The following is a 17,440-nucleotide window of genomic DNA, read 5'->3' as shown; positions in this document are numbered from 1 at the left end:
CTGTTTGGTCTACCAAAAGACTTCCCCTTACGCTTGGCTCTAGGTTTACTCTGACCTAATTGCTCTGCCTCCTCTACAAGAAAGGACAGGCTGGAGGCAAAGAATGGGACTTTACTCACCGAGCAGCAGCTAGCAGCTTGAGCTCTTGCCAGTGCTCCACAAATTGAGCCAGCCTCTGCTGTATCTCCTCCTTTCCAATGGTGTTGTCATCAGACAGCTTCTTTCCTGTGTCCAGCACACCCTGAGCAACAGACAAAAAGCCAATCGCATTTTCTTAATCACGTAACTATAATTCAAACTACCTTTTACATATTCGTAAATTAAGGAAGCGAAAATGCAGTTTGCTTGCTCTCCCATGATAAAAATAGGAATGCAAGGTATGGAATAGTCACAATCAGCACAGTCGGCTTTCCCAGCACTCCATGAAAAAGGCTTTTAATTCTCTCTCTGCTACAAATGGCAGCTGACATACTCATAGGCTTGCCCCATGTAGCACAAAACCTAGATACTCTCTGCTTCCACTAAGAACCGAATGAGATTCTGAAAACAGAAGACAGATGGGAAGAGACTCAAGCAAATGTTTTAAAAGACTAAAGACCAAAAAACTGCTCTGGAGAGGGTTTCCTCTGGGGAAAGGGGCAACACAGGTCTCTTCATCAGACAGAGATCTCATCTTTAATTTCCCCAGTGCTCCATGACGCAAGCCATCTGCCCTTCAGTTCACTCCCTCCACTGCTTTTCCAACTTTCCCAGACAATTCAACTTGAAATTCTATAAATCACTATGTCACCTAGATTGATACAAGATAACGTTAAATTTTCATAATTCACCCTAAAGCCAATTTTCAGCTCTGAATAGGTAAGTAAGTGTTCTCTGGGTGCTCTGCCTCGCCCCGTCACTGGCGATTTGCAGCTGCAGGGCTTATGCTGCTGTAACAGAATCGTTACCTGTTAGCAGCTGTATCAGATTAACAAGGGGAACTGTGTGACATCCCCAGAGTCTACCTGGATGGCAGGTTCATGGGCTGCCAATTCTGCCTCCAGCCGCTTATGTTTCTTCCTCAGGTTCTGCACTCCAGTGAGGTCTCTGCCGTAGTCCTCTGAGCTAACTAACAACTTCTTCTCCCTGGATGCCAGAGGGAAAAGACAGCAAATACATTTTAAAAAATCCTCCCCCAAACCTAGCAGTTACCCTGAGTGGACACTACAACAAGCACTACGGTTTAAGCCTCTTTAGCACGTACTTGATCCAGGACTCCTCGTCATCCATGTCCCGGAAGAACTGATGCAAGCGATGGGATTCGTTCAGTTTGGCACGGCGAGCAGCTGCCATGCTTTTGATCCTCTGGAAACGGCCATTGATGGTGTCCCGCTTGTCCTTTACTTGGGAGGTGTCGAAAGCACTGCTGGTCATCAGGCTGTCGGCTTGGCCATTCAGGTCTTTCAAGCGGTCCTAGAAAAACACAGAGAAGTCAAGAGTAGGCGAGAAATGAAGCAGACGTGTTGGTTCTCTGAATATTGGTCCAGTATCCTTTTTAAAAAAAGACTTTGTGAAATGTATGTGTCTGTGCACGTACGTGCATGCATGCCTGAAAGTCATGTCTGACTTCTGGTGACCCCTAATGGAGCTTGGGCGTTCAATAGGGGTGGCTTTTTATTGCCTGCCTCTGCACCCCAGGCCTGGTATTCCTTGGAGGTCTACTATCCAAGTACTTGTCAGGGTTTGCCGTGCTTAGCTTCTGTGATCAGGCGTGTCTGGAGCTGGGCTCTTTAAGTCAGGGCACTATTGGTCCAGGATTAGTGGTCCAGGAAAGCTAACCAGAGATGCCAACCAGTTCATATTTTTTGTCCGGCATGAAGAGTTTAACTGTGCTCTGTGCAGCAACCAGCACTCATTCTTCTATAACACTCTTAAGCCTACTGGGTTCCAACCCAGCACCACTCTGACTTGCTGGACCTTCTCCTTGGTTCCACTCCTGCATCCCAGCTTTGGACCTGGCGCCTGTTTCCTCTTCAACCTGTGCTGGCTCCAGGGACTTGCCTCACAAAGAGCTGTATCTGATCTAAGTGCTAAGTATCGCCAAGGAAGGGAGCCTCATCCTAATGAAGCATGCTGCTTGGAGCTTCTTTCTTCGGGGAGAGAGGAAAAGGCTGTGTTTACGTGTTCCTGTTTTAATTGTTTTTCACATAAATATATGTTTTTCATCTTGGTTTTATTGCTCGCCACCTTGGGGACCCTAAGTCGGGTGGAAAGGCAACTTAATAATGTTTGGAATAAAAGTGAAGTCAGGAACTAGTTTATAGTGGCATAGCTGTCAAGTCTGCTTTAACTCTGGTCAAGCCTGCACTCAATCTTTGGTTCAGGAGAGAAGCATCCTGGGTAAAAGCCATACTGTATGCCAATGCTGCTAGCTGAACTCTCCTCACCCCCCTCCTTTCCTTTGTTATGTAGTTGTGCTTTGAAATGGGAATATGTGAAAGAGATTAGAGGGCCTTCTCAGGCTGGGCATCGAAGGAGGAGACGCTCAAGGCCAAAGCAGGCCTGAGAACGAAATTGTAACATCAATGTGTGAATGTGCCCTGCATAGTACCCCCTCCCACAAGAATCCCTTTGAAGTGTACCTTATATGATTGCATTCTACTGTATGATCTTTAGTCTTTCAATCTCCTTGTAGTCGAGAACTATGATATCAGTAAACTAGCAACTTTGTTTCAACAAAGTCTCGTTATTGAATCTACCGACTTGACAATAGCCTTCTGTGGACTAGAGCCGGCTTCGTCAGCCGCATTAACTACTAATGGCATTTTCTCATTTGTGGTGCTCCGCGTCACCTCGTGGGCAGAGATGTCAGCCTCCAGCAACTGGTGCTTCTTCAGGAGATTGTTCACAGATGCCAGGTCCTTCCCGTAATCTTCAGACGCAAGGAGTGCTTCCACCTGTGGAAGGAAAACAGCCCTGCTTTGTCACGCTTCGTGATGGAAGAACTGCAGAAGCTGCGCTTTTAACCAGTTAAAACTGTGCATTTGCTTCCTACTTTACAACATTAATTCAAGCAGGTGATCCCTCCCCATCTGCCTCCAACATAATCAAGTCAGTAGTGTAGGAATGCTTAGCTCACATCACTTTGATTTAATCCAATAAACCAATTTTTCAAAACAAGGCACCCCATCCCCTACAGTATGATGTATTCTAAAGGGAATTCAAATCAGAGGAGGAGTTGGGCTACCTCCGACAGCCAGAAGTCGAAGTCCTTGATTCCGGTGTTGAAATTCTGCTGTTTGTTGGCTTCCTTCAGCTTCTGACTCTTCTCTGCCGATTTCTGCACCAGGAACTGCCACTGGTCAGCCAGAGCGGCCAAGCGAACCTAAGATGTGGAACAGAAAGAACCTCAAGAGGCAAGAATGAAAACAAGATCCTTCAAAAGTGACACTTGGGAACAAAATGCATGTCCACCTGATTATGGCCACACTGACAGGTTGGTGAACATGTAACAGCTGAGAAATGATTCCTCCAGCCTAACCTTCCCAGGGACACAAACCCCCGCTGACCAGAACTGGCAGTTTAATGGATTTTTCTATCCACTCCCCCTTCCTATCTGGTCTTCCATGGGTCCTGATTGGTTGTTAGCTGCTCTGGCACCCATGCATACACGCACCTACACCCTCCCATCCCCCAAACAGGCATGAAGAGGATTGGTGGCTTCCGACATCTAAAATTTCCTTATGGGCAGAGCATTTGGGGGGGGGGGGGGATGCAGTAACCCTTTGTTAAACAAGGATTAAAGACCCACAGTAAGTCTCTCCGCAAACACACCCCTCCCCACACTTTTCTGTTGTTGGTAAATGAATATCTCCAGCGGCAGGGAAAAAAAATTCTGGCTCAAATCAAATCGGATCACGAGAAAGTTAATTAAAACACATCACCTTCTATGACGGGAGGAGTCCCATCTTAATTTTTGCGACAGACAAGAGCAATCCAAGGAGAGCCGCTTACTTCAGACGGCAACACCCACCTTGACGGCGTCTTCGCTGCCAGCACAGGCTCCGCGGTCAATGAGGGTGTTTCCCACGTCAATGACGCCACGGATCCGGTCAGCGTTGGCGTGGAGCTCAGCCTCAAAGGCCTGGTGCTTCTGATGCTTGCTCTGAAAGGAACAAAGCAGCCCCTCAACAACAAGCATGAGCTCTCAGGCTGAGCCTTCTGTGGAGCACAAGTTTGGGGGAAACTGGAAGGCCGATCCACTTGACAGTAACCAGAAGCTGGTGAGCTTGTGACTATTCCCATTCAGAACAAGAATGTTTTGGAATGGCAAGCCAATCTTTTTCCAGGCCCACAATATATAGATATATGTTAATATAACCTCCGTGTATTCCCTCTTCTTGTCGCCACAAGAAATTCAACTTGTTGAGGGAACAGAGTTTCTGACTTGAAAGGAAAAAACAATGAACCTATTTATTTATATGGACTGTTCTTAAAATTTAATTTTTATTCTCTTAACTGCTCACTGCCTTCAGGGCCCTTATTGGGCAGGATAGTGGCATACAGAGATTTCAAATAAATAAATAACTACTTCCATCCCTAGAAGAGTTCGTATCCTGGACCAGACCACGACTCTGAGCCGGAGGCTCCAAAGCTGTGGGGTAGGGTTGTTACCTCTATCTTTTAAACTCTCTCTGCCAATGTCTCTCTGGGATCTCAAAATCAACAACTTAAAACACTTGAACTCACAGAAGCCACTCTCTCGAGGGTTTTAGAGTTTGGAAAACTGAGTCAACTCTATTGCGGGAGAGAATTTCAGCAGCAAGCTCTACCAATCGCTGGCGCTTAAGAAGTCCAAGGTTGCTCTAAGGCTTCCAGATGCTCAGTCTAAGGGGATTTGGAAAAAAGACTATCCTTACATTAAATTCATAAAGGCACAGCTGCCCAAAACTGCCTTAAAGGCAGAGAGTCCGTTATAGTGAAGATGCAGAAGACTTGACCCTTTACGGGAAAGGAGACAGGATTAGAAGTGACAGACTCTTCTAGAAAGTTCTGGGTTTGCTGCTCAGACATGTGCAGGGCTGGATTAACAAATAGGCCAAGTAGGCACCAGCCTATGGGCCCCCATGCCTTTAGGGGCCCAGGGCCAGCTTTCTCCCCCGGTTTCCCCCCTGCTTGCAGCCCTCCCAGCCTCCACACACAGCCAGCAACTGAGCCATTCTTTGCCTGAATTGCCTGGTGTGGCTGCTGCTGGCGTTGTTGCCAAGTTTGCCTCTCTCTGCTTCTCCCACGCAGCTTTGTTAAAGGGGCTTTTGGGAAAGTGGCTGCAGCGGGGGCTACAGGCGGTGGGGTGGGCGCTCCAACTCTGAGATAATTGCAAGGTGAGCCCCCGAGATTTTGACTGCCTTGGGGCCTCCACAGGGCTTAATCTGGCCCTGGATGTGTGGGAAGAGTTATCCATCTGGGGAATGGCCTCTTCCACTGACAGGGGCTCTCCTGCTGCAGTAGTATCCAAAGTACATTAGACTGACAGTCTCTCTAGCTCTGACTTGAAGTAGCTCTCCAAGTAGCTCTCGAAGCATTGAAACACAATCTCAGTCCTCCAGATAAGAGCCCACTGCTCTTAGCCACTACACCTCGTTGGTCTCTGTGGGGGTATTATGACTTCTCTGTTCACACAATGAAAGCTTGAGGCAAACACTGCAACTGCAGACTATGAATACGGGCCATGCATATTCCCAAAGCAAGCATAGACAAAAGGAAATCAAACGACAAGACAGCATTTCACAAATGCCAAATAAAAAAGACTGACAATGCCTGACGTGTGGCAAAACACACCGCGGCAGAAAAACAAAACATGGAAAGCTCTACAGCACTGTCATCAAGAATTCTGCATGAACCTCTTTGTGCTGGAAGACAGATGTTGCTAATAGCTGGTACCGCCTGCTTCACCATCGAAGGCTGCACAGCAATTTGTACTGAAATTCAGCATTCCAAATGTGAGAGACAGAGAAAGGCTGAGAGAGGATGTTTTAATCGTCTAGAAACTGCCATTAGCACAGATTCCATTTTTTTTTTTTCATTTAAGCAGCATGCCTAAACAGCCATATAGTTGGCTGGGTCTCAGATACCGGAGACACAGAGACCATTTTGTTCTCATGTGCAGTTCCCTCTGCATTCTACTGAATTTGGCTCAAGACTCATAAGTGTACCCTTGGAAGAAATAAGGAAGGCTTCACACATTCTTAACAGCAACCAAGTGCTAAGCTGATATCTAAGAACCAGCCTGTCAGTTAACTCTCTTTCCATTTATCTTTTGTTTGCTGAACCTGAATTCAGGAAAACATTTATGTATTTTCAGACAAATCATCTGTCCTCATTCTGACTGAGTTCCATTTGCTGTTTTCTTGACTAAGGAATGCTGGGGAATCCCTGGTCTAGTTCATTCATTCTGTTTCCGACTACAGTCCTCAGTTTCACAGCAAGTGGTAGAAGCCATCTAAACAATGAGAGTACACCCAGTCCCCTGCTGCTTAGTCCCCATTTTATAGATTCAGAAGGGAAGATTTTGTTTTATTCAGAAAATCTGGACAGTAGCAATTATCAGCTTCCTCAGGAATTTGAGGCAAGTAGTACAGAGCTGACCTTACTCAAGGGAGAGGGGAGACAAGGCACAGGGAAGCCAATTTCAACCAGGAAATAACAGAAAAGTGTTGTGGGTGGACTTAATTCTCTGAACATACTTCAAGTAGAAATGAGCAGGGCCTCTGCCACCACCCAAGAAGGTGATTAACAAGGTAAGGGGGGGAAAACACTCCTTCTGCAGACAAGGAATAAGGGAGATTACTGAGGTGAGGCTTAAAAGAGCAGCAGATGCAAAAATGGCCAAATGGATGCTGAGATAGCCTACTGGTCCAGCCATTGGCAGCAGCAACTGACAACGCCGATTCCATCGTTTTAATATCTAGCAAACAAACAAAGGTTGGTTTTCTCTCCTGTAATGGTCAAATGGCCTCAGAAAAGCAACTTAAGCGCTACATCTAAAGGGATGGGCAGCAATCCACCTTCTTCGCAACTGATGTGCCACCCAGCCGAGTTATCCCGAGAGATCACAACTCCCAATGATCTCTACAGTAAATGATCAGGGCACCAGAGCTCCACAAATCTGCAGCTCTCTCCATGTAAGCCTTTCCTCTCCGGGTCGTAAGAAGGGGAGACACTGGCACCTTCCCAGAGCTCGAGCTGTTCCATGCTTGACTTGGGATGAGGGCTGGTCCCTGCACGACCACCTAGTCTTTGTGAAAGATGCCAAGATCCTTTTCTACATCAAGAGTCCTCCCAATCAAACACTCCATCAATTGCCATAGGAAAGACAATCTTCCAGGAAAATCTGCACAGACAAATGCTGCTACTGGGAGAGCTCAAGCTGTTCCAGTCACCTAACGAACCTCTTTAAAACAGAGGGAAAAGAGATAACTGCCTTTCTCTTACAGGACAGACCAGATGGAGCTCAGCTGTCTGATGCCTGCCCACAGCAGCCCATTATCACCCTCACAATATTAAGGCTGACACTGCAACCCCCCACCCCGATGTTTCAGAAGGCAAAACATGCCCTCTTCTTCATTTCCACCCCTTGCCTGCCTCTTTCTGTGGGATAAAAGATCTCCCAGGCACAAGACTTCTGTGGCACGGAGGAGCGAGACAGCCTCCTTCCAAAAATGGCCTCCACCAAGAGCAAGAGATAGGAGCATCATCTTGATGAGGCTGGGAAGGCAACATCTCCCCTTCTGTGCCTCGGAACAGACGCTGCTGCTAACATGATCCTCTGTCAGCTCCCTAAGGCTCCTTTACTATTTGAGAGTGTGTGACCTGAGAAAAATGGTAATGAGGAAAAGCAGTGGAAAAGGCCAAAGGAAGGCCCAGAGCTCAGCAGAGAACCACTAAAGGACAGCTGCTTCCCTGAGGCCCAAACAGACTGAGAAGCGGAAGACCCTCCCTTGCACAAGGTCAACTCTTGCTTCCTGCCTCTGAGAAAGGGGGCTTCCTGGTTCTGAAACTTCCCCCTGGGACATACGCTAGACAGGTACACGCTCCTGGGCCAGCTTCAGGAATAAGCTAGCGATCTATTATTCTGCCCTGTTGAGGTTTTTTAATGTAATGAACCTAGGGTACAGTGCTGGCCACACTCCTGTGGAACCTCCATTCAAATACTGCCAAATGTGAACATATATGAACATATGAAGCTGCCTTATACCGAATCAGACCATGGGTCCATCAAAGTCAGTATTGTCTTCTCAGACTGGCAGCGGCTCTCCAGGGTCTCAAGCTGAGGTTTTTCACACCTATTTGCCTGGACCCTTTTTTGGAGATGCCGGGGATTGAACCTGGGACCTTCTGCTTCCCAAGCAGATGCTCTACCACTGAGCCACCGTCCCTCCCCTAAAACATTCAGCGATACGTAGAACCAAGGGCACATGTGTGTGTTTACAGTGGAGGTTTAGGCACATGAACACACACACATGAAGCTGCCTTATACCGAATCAGACCCTGGGTCCATCAAAGTCAGTATTGTCTTCTCAGACTGGCAGCGGCTCTCCAGGGTCTCAAGCTGAGGTTTTTCACACCTATTTGCCTGGACCCTTTTTTGGGAGATGCTGGGGATTGAACTTGGGACCTTCTGCTTCCCAAGCAGATGCTCTATCACTGAGCCACCGTCCCTCCCCGATTCCACCATTGTTGCTTGTTATACTGCAAAAAAGAGGACTTTTATGAGCTGGACAGCTGTTGTTTTATGAAAAGGAAGAAGAGATTAACCTTCATTCTAGGATCTACCAGGGCACTTTTTCAGAACAGGCTAGGCAACAACCCAGCTAAGTCCACAGATCATGCAGAACACTGCTGGAAAACGAGTATGTTAATATGACGCTGATGAGGCAATTATTGAAAGGAAAAAAAAAACAAGAGAGAGAGAGAGATGCATCCTGACACAGTGGGCAAAAGCTACACCCAGACTGTGGGTCAGTCGGTAGCACAGAAGTCACTGAACGGTGTAAAAAACAAAGAAAATGAGAGACTGAAATGAATGGACGGGTGAGTGGGTGAATGACACTGAAAAACAAGCAGGCCTTCTGCCCAAATGTAATTTGTGCGGAAGGACAAACACATATCAAGCCAGATCCAGTCAAACCATTAAAACTTACCAGTAGTTTGGAAAGCTACAAAACAGATTGAGAGAAGAAGAGATCAGGGCATTTCATATAGATCCACATAACGGTACTAAAAAAAAAAAAAAAACCCAACAAAAAAACAACCCGACCCAGTCACTGAACACAGATTTTTCTGCTGTAATGAAAAACAGATTGTGTTCTACACCTTAGAACTGTATTTGGATCTTGGATGTTTAAAAAAAAAAATCTTGTTTTGTTATTTGAGTGCTAAAGAAGGGAAAGATGACCTCTCAATTAATTCTGTGCAGCGCGGAGTTGCGTACATCAGGCTTTTATTCAAACATCTATTTTATTAACTCACAACCTTCTACTTCGTTTAAGTACAGTGCATTCCTCCACTGTGATGGAAAGCCAACACTGTACTTAGAATTTCCCCCCATCTGTGCAGTTGAGGCATGCTTTATCTGCTTTACATACTAGGTGCGCATGCTGCCGTTATCATCAGGACAGTGGTACAGGTGTGTCACCCTCTACTTTGCCATCTATGGAACAACTGGTTACCTGGATATTTGTCGGATCCTTGTAGGATTCGTCGCTTGCGGTTTGGAGTTTCTCACTGATCCAAGCCTCTATTTCATCCACGTCACGGCTGAACTGCTGGAGGGTCTGAGATTCTCCCAGCTTAGATCTCTTCTCAATCATCTGAGCTTTCAGTCGGCGCCACCTGGAATAAATTCCCCCCATTGGTATGGTAGTAATGCATAACCAAAAGTATTTCTCTGACATCACAGCTCTTCAGGCAAAAGTTGCAAAGTGCAGACTCCGCCAAGGATTTTCAACCGGTTCACCAACCTGTCCAGAACCTCATTCCGCCTATTGGCGATGACCCCTTCAGCATAGTGGTCAGCTGCAATCAGCTGGTCAGCAAAAGACTGCAGGGCAGCGATCTTTTCCTCCTGCAAAACAAACAAATGGCAAGATGGGAAAAGTCAGGATGTCATGAAAAATCAAAACAACTCATAAGAGCATAGGAGAACATAAGAGAAGCCGTGTTGCATCAGGTCAATGATTCATTCAGTCTAACACTCTGTGTAGGGCAATGATGCTCTGTATTCTTGGTGCTTGGGGGGCAGCAGAGTTTTGGCCACTGTGTCACACAGAGTGTTCTATCTATACCTTATGGCTAATAGCCATTCATGGACCTCAGCCCCATATGCTTGTTCAATCCCCTCTTGAAGCTGCCTATGCTTGTGAATTACACGTTAATAACTCTCAATGTGAAGAACTATTTCCTTTTATCTGTTCTTAACCGACTCCTCATCAATTTCTTTGAATGCCCATAAGTTCTTATATTGTGAGAAAGGAAGAAAAGTACTTCTTTTCTCTGCCTTTTCTATCACACAAATAATTTTGTTAAGCTGTATCACGTCATCCCTCAATTGTCATTTCCCCAAGCTATGGAGCCTTAGCCTTTTTAACCTTGCTTCACAGGGAAGGTGACCCATCCCCTTAATAATATTAGTTGCCTTTTTCTGCACCTTTCCCAATGCTATCATGTATTTTTGAGGTGCGGTGACCAGAACTGTACACAATATTCCAAATGAGGCCACACCATAGATTTATACAAGGGCATTATGATACTCTAACCGATGTGAAATCCAGCATTTTGGAAATAACAAGTCCTTCTAGGAACATAAGAAACTGCCTTGCACCAAATCAGATGTTGGTCCATCAACATTAGTACTGTATATTCTGAATAACAGCTGTTCTCCAAGGTCTCGGGTCAGCCTTTCACAACACCTACGGCTTGTTCCTTTTTAATTGGTAGACGTCAGTGACTGAACCTGGCCAAACAGACTGAACCACAGACCTTCTCTGAATACTTTTAAAATAAGGATGTGATTCTGGGGGCATTGTTTGGCACAGCTGTTCTCCAAGGTCTCAGGTCAGTCTTTCACAACACCTACGGCTAGTTCCTTTTTAATTGGTAGATGTCAGTGATTGAACCTGGCCAAATAGACTGAACCACAGATCCTCTCTGAATACTTTCAAAATAAGGATTCTGGGGGCATTGTTTGGCACAAGAACTGGCTGCTTTTTGTATTGAAGAGTCCTGTGCCATTCCTTCCTCTAAGCCAATTTGGTGTAGTGGCTAAGTGTGTGGACTCTTATCTGGGAGAACTGGGTTTGGTTCCCCACTCGCACCTGCTGGAATGGCCTTGGGTCAGCCATAGCTCTTGCAGAGCTGTCCTTGAAAGGGCAGCTTCCGTGAGAGCTCTCTCAGCCCCACCTACCTCACAGGATGTCTGTTGTGGGGGATGGGAAGGTAGAAAAGATTGTAACCGCTCTGAGATTCAGAGTATAGGGCGGGATATAAATTCAATATCTTCTTAACCATGATCTGTCCCACCTGAACATTGATCGCCTTGTCGAAGTCTTCGTGTTTCTTGATGAGAGCCTCCACGCTGTCTAAGGAGTCCCCTTTGTCTTCGGTGTTTAAGAACGCCTCCCGGGCTGCCATCCAGTTCTCTGCCTGCTCGCAGTCCCTGTGGAACAGCTAATGAGAAAAAAGCGAGCGTGTTAACTGAGCTGCCCAATCCTCGATGCTCAAAATGCTCTTTTTGAAGGGAGGTGGTTTAGTTGAACAGGTGTACCTGCAGCTCCAGGCACTGGTCCAGCATCATTCGGCGCTGGACCCAGGCTTTCTCCAGATCGGCCCGTTCCTGGTCCAGAATGTCCAGCTTCTCTTTGATCTCTGGGCTGGCGTAGTGGCCGTGTGCCAAGAGCTGCTGCCCAAACTGCTCGAACGCCTGGAAAGTGCCAGCTCGAGCATCTATTTCAGTGCGATGTTCCTACAGTAAAGTGAGAGGCATTGACTAAACAACTGTAACATTTTAAATGCAGCTGTTCCTTTGGGCGATACGTTTCCAACAGTGGACACAACCTTGGCTTTAATTATACATCGTCATTAGTTATACCAACTTCCTGTTACTCTAAGGCTCAAAGACTACAACATAGTCCATGTTCATGAAGCAGGCTTGTTCTGCCTGCTACTGCATCAAATGCCACTTTTTTACTGGCGGAAAAGCCAAGTACTTGGCTGAACTGGTTTGCCTGCTGTTGATGAGACCGGAAAGCGCTTTGGGACATGTTACAGGACTGTGGTCAGCCCTGCCAGCAACTCCTTCCATCTTCACCTTGATCTCCAGACGGAGCATCCTCCCAGTACACCGCATGCAATGGCATCACTCCAGGGCCAGCGCACTGCACTCTCTTGGCTTGCTGGCAGAAGGAGCCACAGGGTGTGGTTGGCAGCTTGTTTGGGTACCTGGTGTCTTTCCAGCAAAGCCTCTGCTCCAGTCACGTCCTTTGCCAGTTCATCTGAAGAGACCAGCCCCCGAATCCCATTGATCCAAGACATGAGGTCCCTGCAAAATGCACATGTAGAATTACAAGTGTTCTGAGTACATCGCTCTGGGGGAGGAATGAAGCCTGCAGTCGGCTCTCACTGAGCCTGACTCAAACCCTCTTCCAAGGAGAAACACACCTGAAATCGCTGAGGAAACGCTGCAGGTCGTGGGAGTCTCCGAGTTTCTCTTTGCGCTGGTTGGCACGTTTCCCCAGGCTGCTCCAGGCCTGGTTCAGCTCTGTGCATTTCTCCTGAAGGTCTTCAGCAGACTCGGGGTGAGACTGAATCAGGCGTTCAGCGGTCTCTCCTAGAGAGTTCACCTAGAGCACCATGAAAGGAGGAAACCTGTGGGAGTGGAAATGCAATGGCCTCTCCAAAACTATTTACCATCCTCATCATTTAGAGCAGGGTGGCCAAACTGTGGCTTGGGAGCCACGTGTGGCTCTTTCACACATATTGTGTGGCTCTCAAAGCCCCCAACACCCCAGCTGGTGGCCTGGAAAATGCATTTAAAGTTGCTTTCTTTCTACCTTTCCCTCCCTATTTCCCATCCTTCCTTCCTCTTGCGGCTCTCAAACATTTGACATTCATATCTTGCAGCACTCAGACATCTGATGTTTATTCTGTGTGACTCTTACATTAAGCAAGTTTGGCCACCCCTGATTTAGAGCCATGTACATCACTCATGCTATACTAAATACATTTACAAAATACAAAAGACAGTCCCACGAGTTGTCTCATTCTTACTTTGTCTCCAAGTGCCGCAAGGTCTCTCTCAAAGCCCTCGTGTTTGCGCTGAAGGGCCTGCACGCTTGCCAGATCATGCCCATAGTTGTCAGTATTTAAGGCCTGGTTCTTTTCTTCAATCCATTCCTTTGTTTCATCAGCATCTCTGCAAGATAGGCAAGAAATGAAAGTAAAAGCTCACCATCAGGAATCTTTTTTTTTAAGCACTGTTATATACCTTTGTATCTAGGTCTGGTTTTGGAGAGCTAGGGATTGAACTAGTAGTTGGCAGTCTAGCATTTATGACCGCTGAAGCCTTCTAACTGAATTTTAAGGGGACATTTATTTATTAATTTTTATTCTGCTGCTCAACCAGAAATTGGCTCCCAAAGCAGCCCAAAGGAATCAAAGTGTGGTAATGACTGACATTAAATACAAAGGGAATCTCAGGGGAGGAAGGGAGATTTCCTAGTTGAGCTGGGCTGGAAATGGTGGGTGGTAGGAAGATGGAAGGAAAGAACTCTCAACTGGAGTTGGACCCAGGCACAGTAGCTTGCTTGTGTGCGTTTTATTTTCTACTTCTATTTATGTCCTCTGCTAACACTGTTGGGGGTGCATTTCCACTCCAGTCGCATTTTTGGGGGGGGGGCAGAATGCCCATAGAAGTGGCTCTACAACTTTTATCTCTTGGGCACTGTCACTAGCTCATTTGTAAACGATGTTCCCAAGGTACAGCACAGTTTTAGTTCTGTACACTACAATGAAACACACAGAGGGTATCAAACAACCCTAGAAATGTATTGATTTTGCCACTGGAGTGCTTTGTTAGCTCAGCTCAAGCACATACTAGAGTACAAAAGTACCCCATGAGGTCTTTTCCCTCTCAGAAAATTTTTCAAGAGAAGTATTTTCCAGTGTTCTGGTGAGATGATGATAGTGGATTTATATCCTGCACTATACTCTGAATCTCAGAGTGGTCACAATCTCCTTTACCTTCCTCCCCCCACAACAGACACCCTGTGAGTTAGGTGGGGCTGAGAGAGCTCTCCCAGAAGCTGCCCTTTCAAGGACAACTCCTACAAGAGCTATGGTTGACCCAAGGCCATTCCAGCAGCTACAAGTGAAGGAGTGGGGAATCAAACCCAGTTCTCTCAGATAAGAGTCCGTGCACTTAACCACTACATTAAACAGGCACAGCTCTTCCTGATAACCTGGAAAAACTTTACCTCAGCACAGAGGGGTTTTTTAGAGATTAAAAACATTTATCTCACCACACAGGAATCTGTTCTTGAGGCAGTTTAGAGCCCCCAGATGTAAGCAGCATTAGCCACTCTTAATGTTTCATGTTTTCTGACTCATATGAAAGTATATTTCCAGGCTCTGGGTATTTGAGTATCCTGAAATACACCGTCTTTTGACAACACAATTTGTTCTTGTTGTTTTGGTGACGAGACATTCTTCTACCCAAAGGCACATTAAAATCTGGCTTGAGTGTATGACTGCCCCCCAGAACACAATGCATGGAAGATTCTTCCGGAGCGGGTTCGCAGTCTGCAGCAGCCGTGCTGTGTTCATATTACCACCATCCAACAGAAGTGGCTTACGGTATCATTTATGCATTTTTATTGAATTATTTTGTAATTTTAAATGCTTTTAATCGCTCAAATCTTTTAATGTTCATATGTGTGGCTGCTTTGGGGACCATGATGATGAGGATATTGGATTTATATCCCTCCCTATACTCCGAATCTCAGAGTGGTCACAAGCTCTTTTACCTCCCCCATCCCCCACAACAGACACCCTTGGGAGGTAGGTGAGTCTGAGAGAGCTCTTGCAGCAGCTGCCCTTTCGATAAATACAGAGAATAATAATTTGATGTTAAACACACCTTTTTCCTCACAAAACGCCCATTTATTTAAATTTCAGGTGGTTTTAACACCCTTCTTTTCCTTTTTAGAGTTTAAAGCCTTCATAAGCTCTTTCTACATAACAACTTTGGATGGCAGCTGTCTGCAGAGAGTGAGCTGGCAGAAGCTTCAAAAGGCCAGCCTAGCATCCATCCATGACGTCACATCCAGCGTTCCCTCTAAGCTGAGTTAGCGTGAGCTAGCTCACAGATTTTTAGCCTCCAGCTTACAAATTTTTGTCTTAGCTTAAGAAAGATGACTCCGGAGCACCAATAATTTATGTAGCAGCTCACCACTTCAATGGCAGTCGCTCACAGTTTTAATGCCAGCAGCTCACAACTGTAATGCCAGTAGCTCACAAAGTAGGGTTTTTGCTCACAAGACTGTAGCTTAGAGGGAACATTGGCCACATCCAGCACTGACCTGTGAAATCTCTGGACCTCGTGGGCACTGCCTAAAAGCTGGCTTCGCTCTTCTGCCAACTGCTGGAGAGATCGCCAGCGCTCGTTCAGTTCCTGGAAGAAAATGAAAAACTCATGAAGAGCTACAAAAGGAGCCCTGATCAACTAAAAAGCTGCCCAGATTAACAAGGAAATGCAGTTGAAATAAATATTTCTTAAATAATTACTTTAAAGCATTAGACAGATTTGCAGAGGACATGTCTATCAACAGCTAAAAAGGTAAAAAGCACCAGTCGTTTCCGACTCTGGGGTGACATCCCATTACGTTTTCACGGCAGACTTTTTACGGGGTGGTTTTGCCATTGCCTTCCCCAGTCATCTACACTTTCCCCCCAGCAAGCTGGGTACTCATTTTACCAACCTCGGAAGGACTGAAGGCTGAGTCAACTTAGAAGCTGGCTACCTAAACCCAGCTTCCGCCAGGATCGAACTCAGGTCATGAGCAGAGAGCTTGGACTGCAGTACTGCAGTTTTACCACTCTGTGCCACGGGGCTCCTTTATCAACAGCCTGGAAACTTCGTATTCAGAGACACTGTGTGTCTGAATCCTAGTTGCTGGGGGGGACAATGGGAGAGGCCTTTGTGGCTCCAGATTTCCTGGGGAAACTGGACATCTGTTATGATCCAGCAGGACTATGCTCATGACACATGCCTATATCTAAAACCAAATAATGTCTTTTTATTCAAAGTGCCTCTTTTAGGCATATGCAAATTTATGCAGACGGATAAATAAATTGATTAAATTTCTGTGATCAGTTGGATAAGAGAAACCCTCCTCTGGACAGCTTAATTCAAAGGGGCAATTAACAGCAAGGAGCCAGAGATACCCACTTCTAAATACTGGAGAGAAAACAATTTCCTTTAGAATGGGATAAAGTGCTCTAGACTTGCCTTGATGGAGTTGAATGTTGCCACAGTGTGCACCATCATCCTTGCAGACTAAATAGAGGAGAGGTAAAACGTGTTTTAGGTATATTCCCTTTTCAAGCACAGACCACACTATTGCTAAGGATGCATTGTTGCATGCATGCATATCAACACCCAGTGTCCTGCACAAACCACCTTAGTGCGATAGCAAGAGAGAAAAATTCTGTGGTGTAAGCTGATAATTCTAAAGTTACTTTTCAAATTTAAAATGCTCCTTTTCACTGGTGAGAAAACCCAAATAACTCACTGGATCCTAAGAACTGAGTACAGGGGCGAGGGGGAATTACAACCAGCACCCTCTCCCCCCTTCTCTGTTTCTCTAGCAGTCTTTGCATCCCTCCTGCTCCCTCCTTTCAACCACTTTATCCCCCCCCCCCCCCAATTTCTCCTCCTGGCAGCCTTTGCTTTTCCCCACCTCTCCGATACATCCTTCCCTTCTCTACCTTACTTTTTCTTTCCCTGGCCTTATCAGTGCCTTCCCCTTCTGTTTCTCTCTTCCCACCCCATCCCATCACTAATTGATAAAAAGTCTATAAAATACTCCAGTTTACTTGGTTTTAAAATTAGAAATGGAAATTGAAATGTATAGTATTCTATACTGTGTCCAAGCTGAATTCTATACCTTGGGGGTATTTTTAATGTCACTTGTTACTTATTTTTCTTTCTTTTTTGGATGGGTCTCTGACTGTATTAAACTTGACCTGACAACCAGTACCATCCTGCGAGAGGATGAGCAAGCAGAAAAACATTCTTTGATGGTTCACTTCTCGTATACAAAGCAAAATACAAAACTGCCTTTCCGTGGGCAGAAGGCAACTTCTGCATACAGAGGGGCCCCTTTGGAACCAAACCAACGATTGACAC

General features: G+C 46.0%; 1 protein-coding gene across 8 annotated transcripts in view; it reads right to left on the bottom strand.

Annotated features, from left to right (window-relative positions):
- Positions 1 to 17,440, bottom strand: part of SPTAN1 (spectrin alpha, non-erythrocytic 1) — a 95,190-nt gene that overhangs the window by 23,267 nt on the left and 54,483 nt on the right. For 5 of the 8 annotated variants that reach the window (XM_060251309.1, XM_060251307.1, XM_060251311.1 and 2 more), the window contains 16 exons: positions 16,541 to 16,588; positions 15,612 to 15,703; positions 13,303 to 13,447; positions 12,694 to 12,875; positions 12,475 to 12,574; positions 11,801 to 11,998; positions 11,557 to 11,703; positions 9,999 to 10,102; positions 9,708 to 9,870; positions 9,180 to 9,194; positions 4,013 to 4,144; positions 3,227 to 3,364; positions 2,832 to 2,936; positions 1,244 to 1,452; positions 1,005 to 1,125; positions 120 to 241 (listed from right to left, as the gene is read on the bottom strand). In XM_060251309.1, the coding sequence (XP_060107292.1) occupies positions 120 to 241; positions 1,005 to 1,125; positions 1,244 to 1,452; positions 2,832 to 2,936; positions 3,227 to 3,364; positions 4,013 to 4,144; positions 9,180 to 9,194; positions 9,708 to 9,870; positions 9,999 to 10,102; positions 11,557 to 11,703; positions 11,801 to 11,998; positions 12,475 to 12,574; positions 12,694 to 12,875; positions 13,303 to 13,447; positions 15,612 to 15,703; positions 16,541 to 16,588 (2,021 nt within the window). The remainder of the gene's footprint in view (positions 1 to 119; positions 242 to 1,004; positions 1,126 to 1,243; positions 1,453 to 2,831; positions 2,937 to 3,226; positions 3,365 to 4,012; positions 4,145 to 9,179; positions 9,195 to 9,707; positions 9,871 to 9,998; positions 10,103 to 11,556; positions 11,704 to 11,800; positions 11,999 to 12,474; positions 12,575 to 12,693; positions 12,876 to 13,302; positions 13,448 to 15,611; positions 15,704 to 16,540; positions 16,589 to 17,440) is intronic. The other 3 variants (XM_060251308.1, XM_060251312.1, XM_060251314.1) reach the window with 1 other exon arrangement.

Source organism: Heteronotia binoei, chromosome 12, assembly GCF_032191835.1.
Source record: "Heteronotia binoei isolate CCM8104 ecotype False Entrance Well chromosome 12, APGP_CSIRO_Hbin_v1, whole genome shotgun sequence".
NCBI classification, from domain to species: Eukaryota; Metazoa; Chordata; class Lepidosauria; order Squamata; family Gekkonidae; genus Heteronotia; species Heteronotia binoei.
This window is presented reverse-complemented; position numbering and strand designations above follow the sequence as displayed.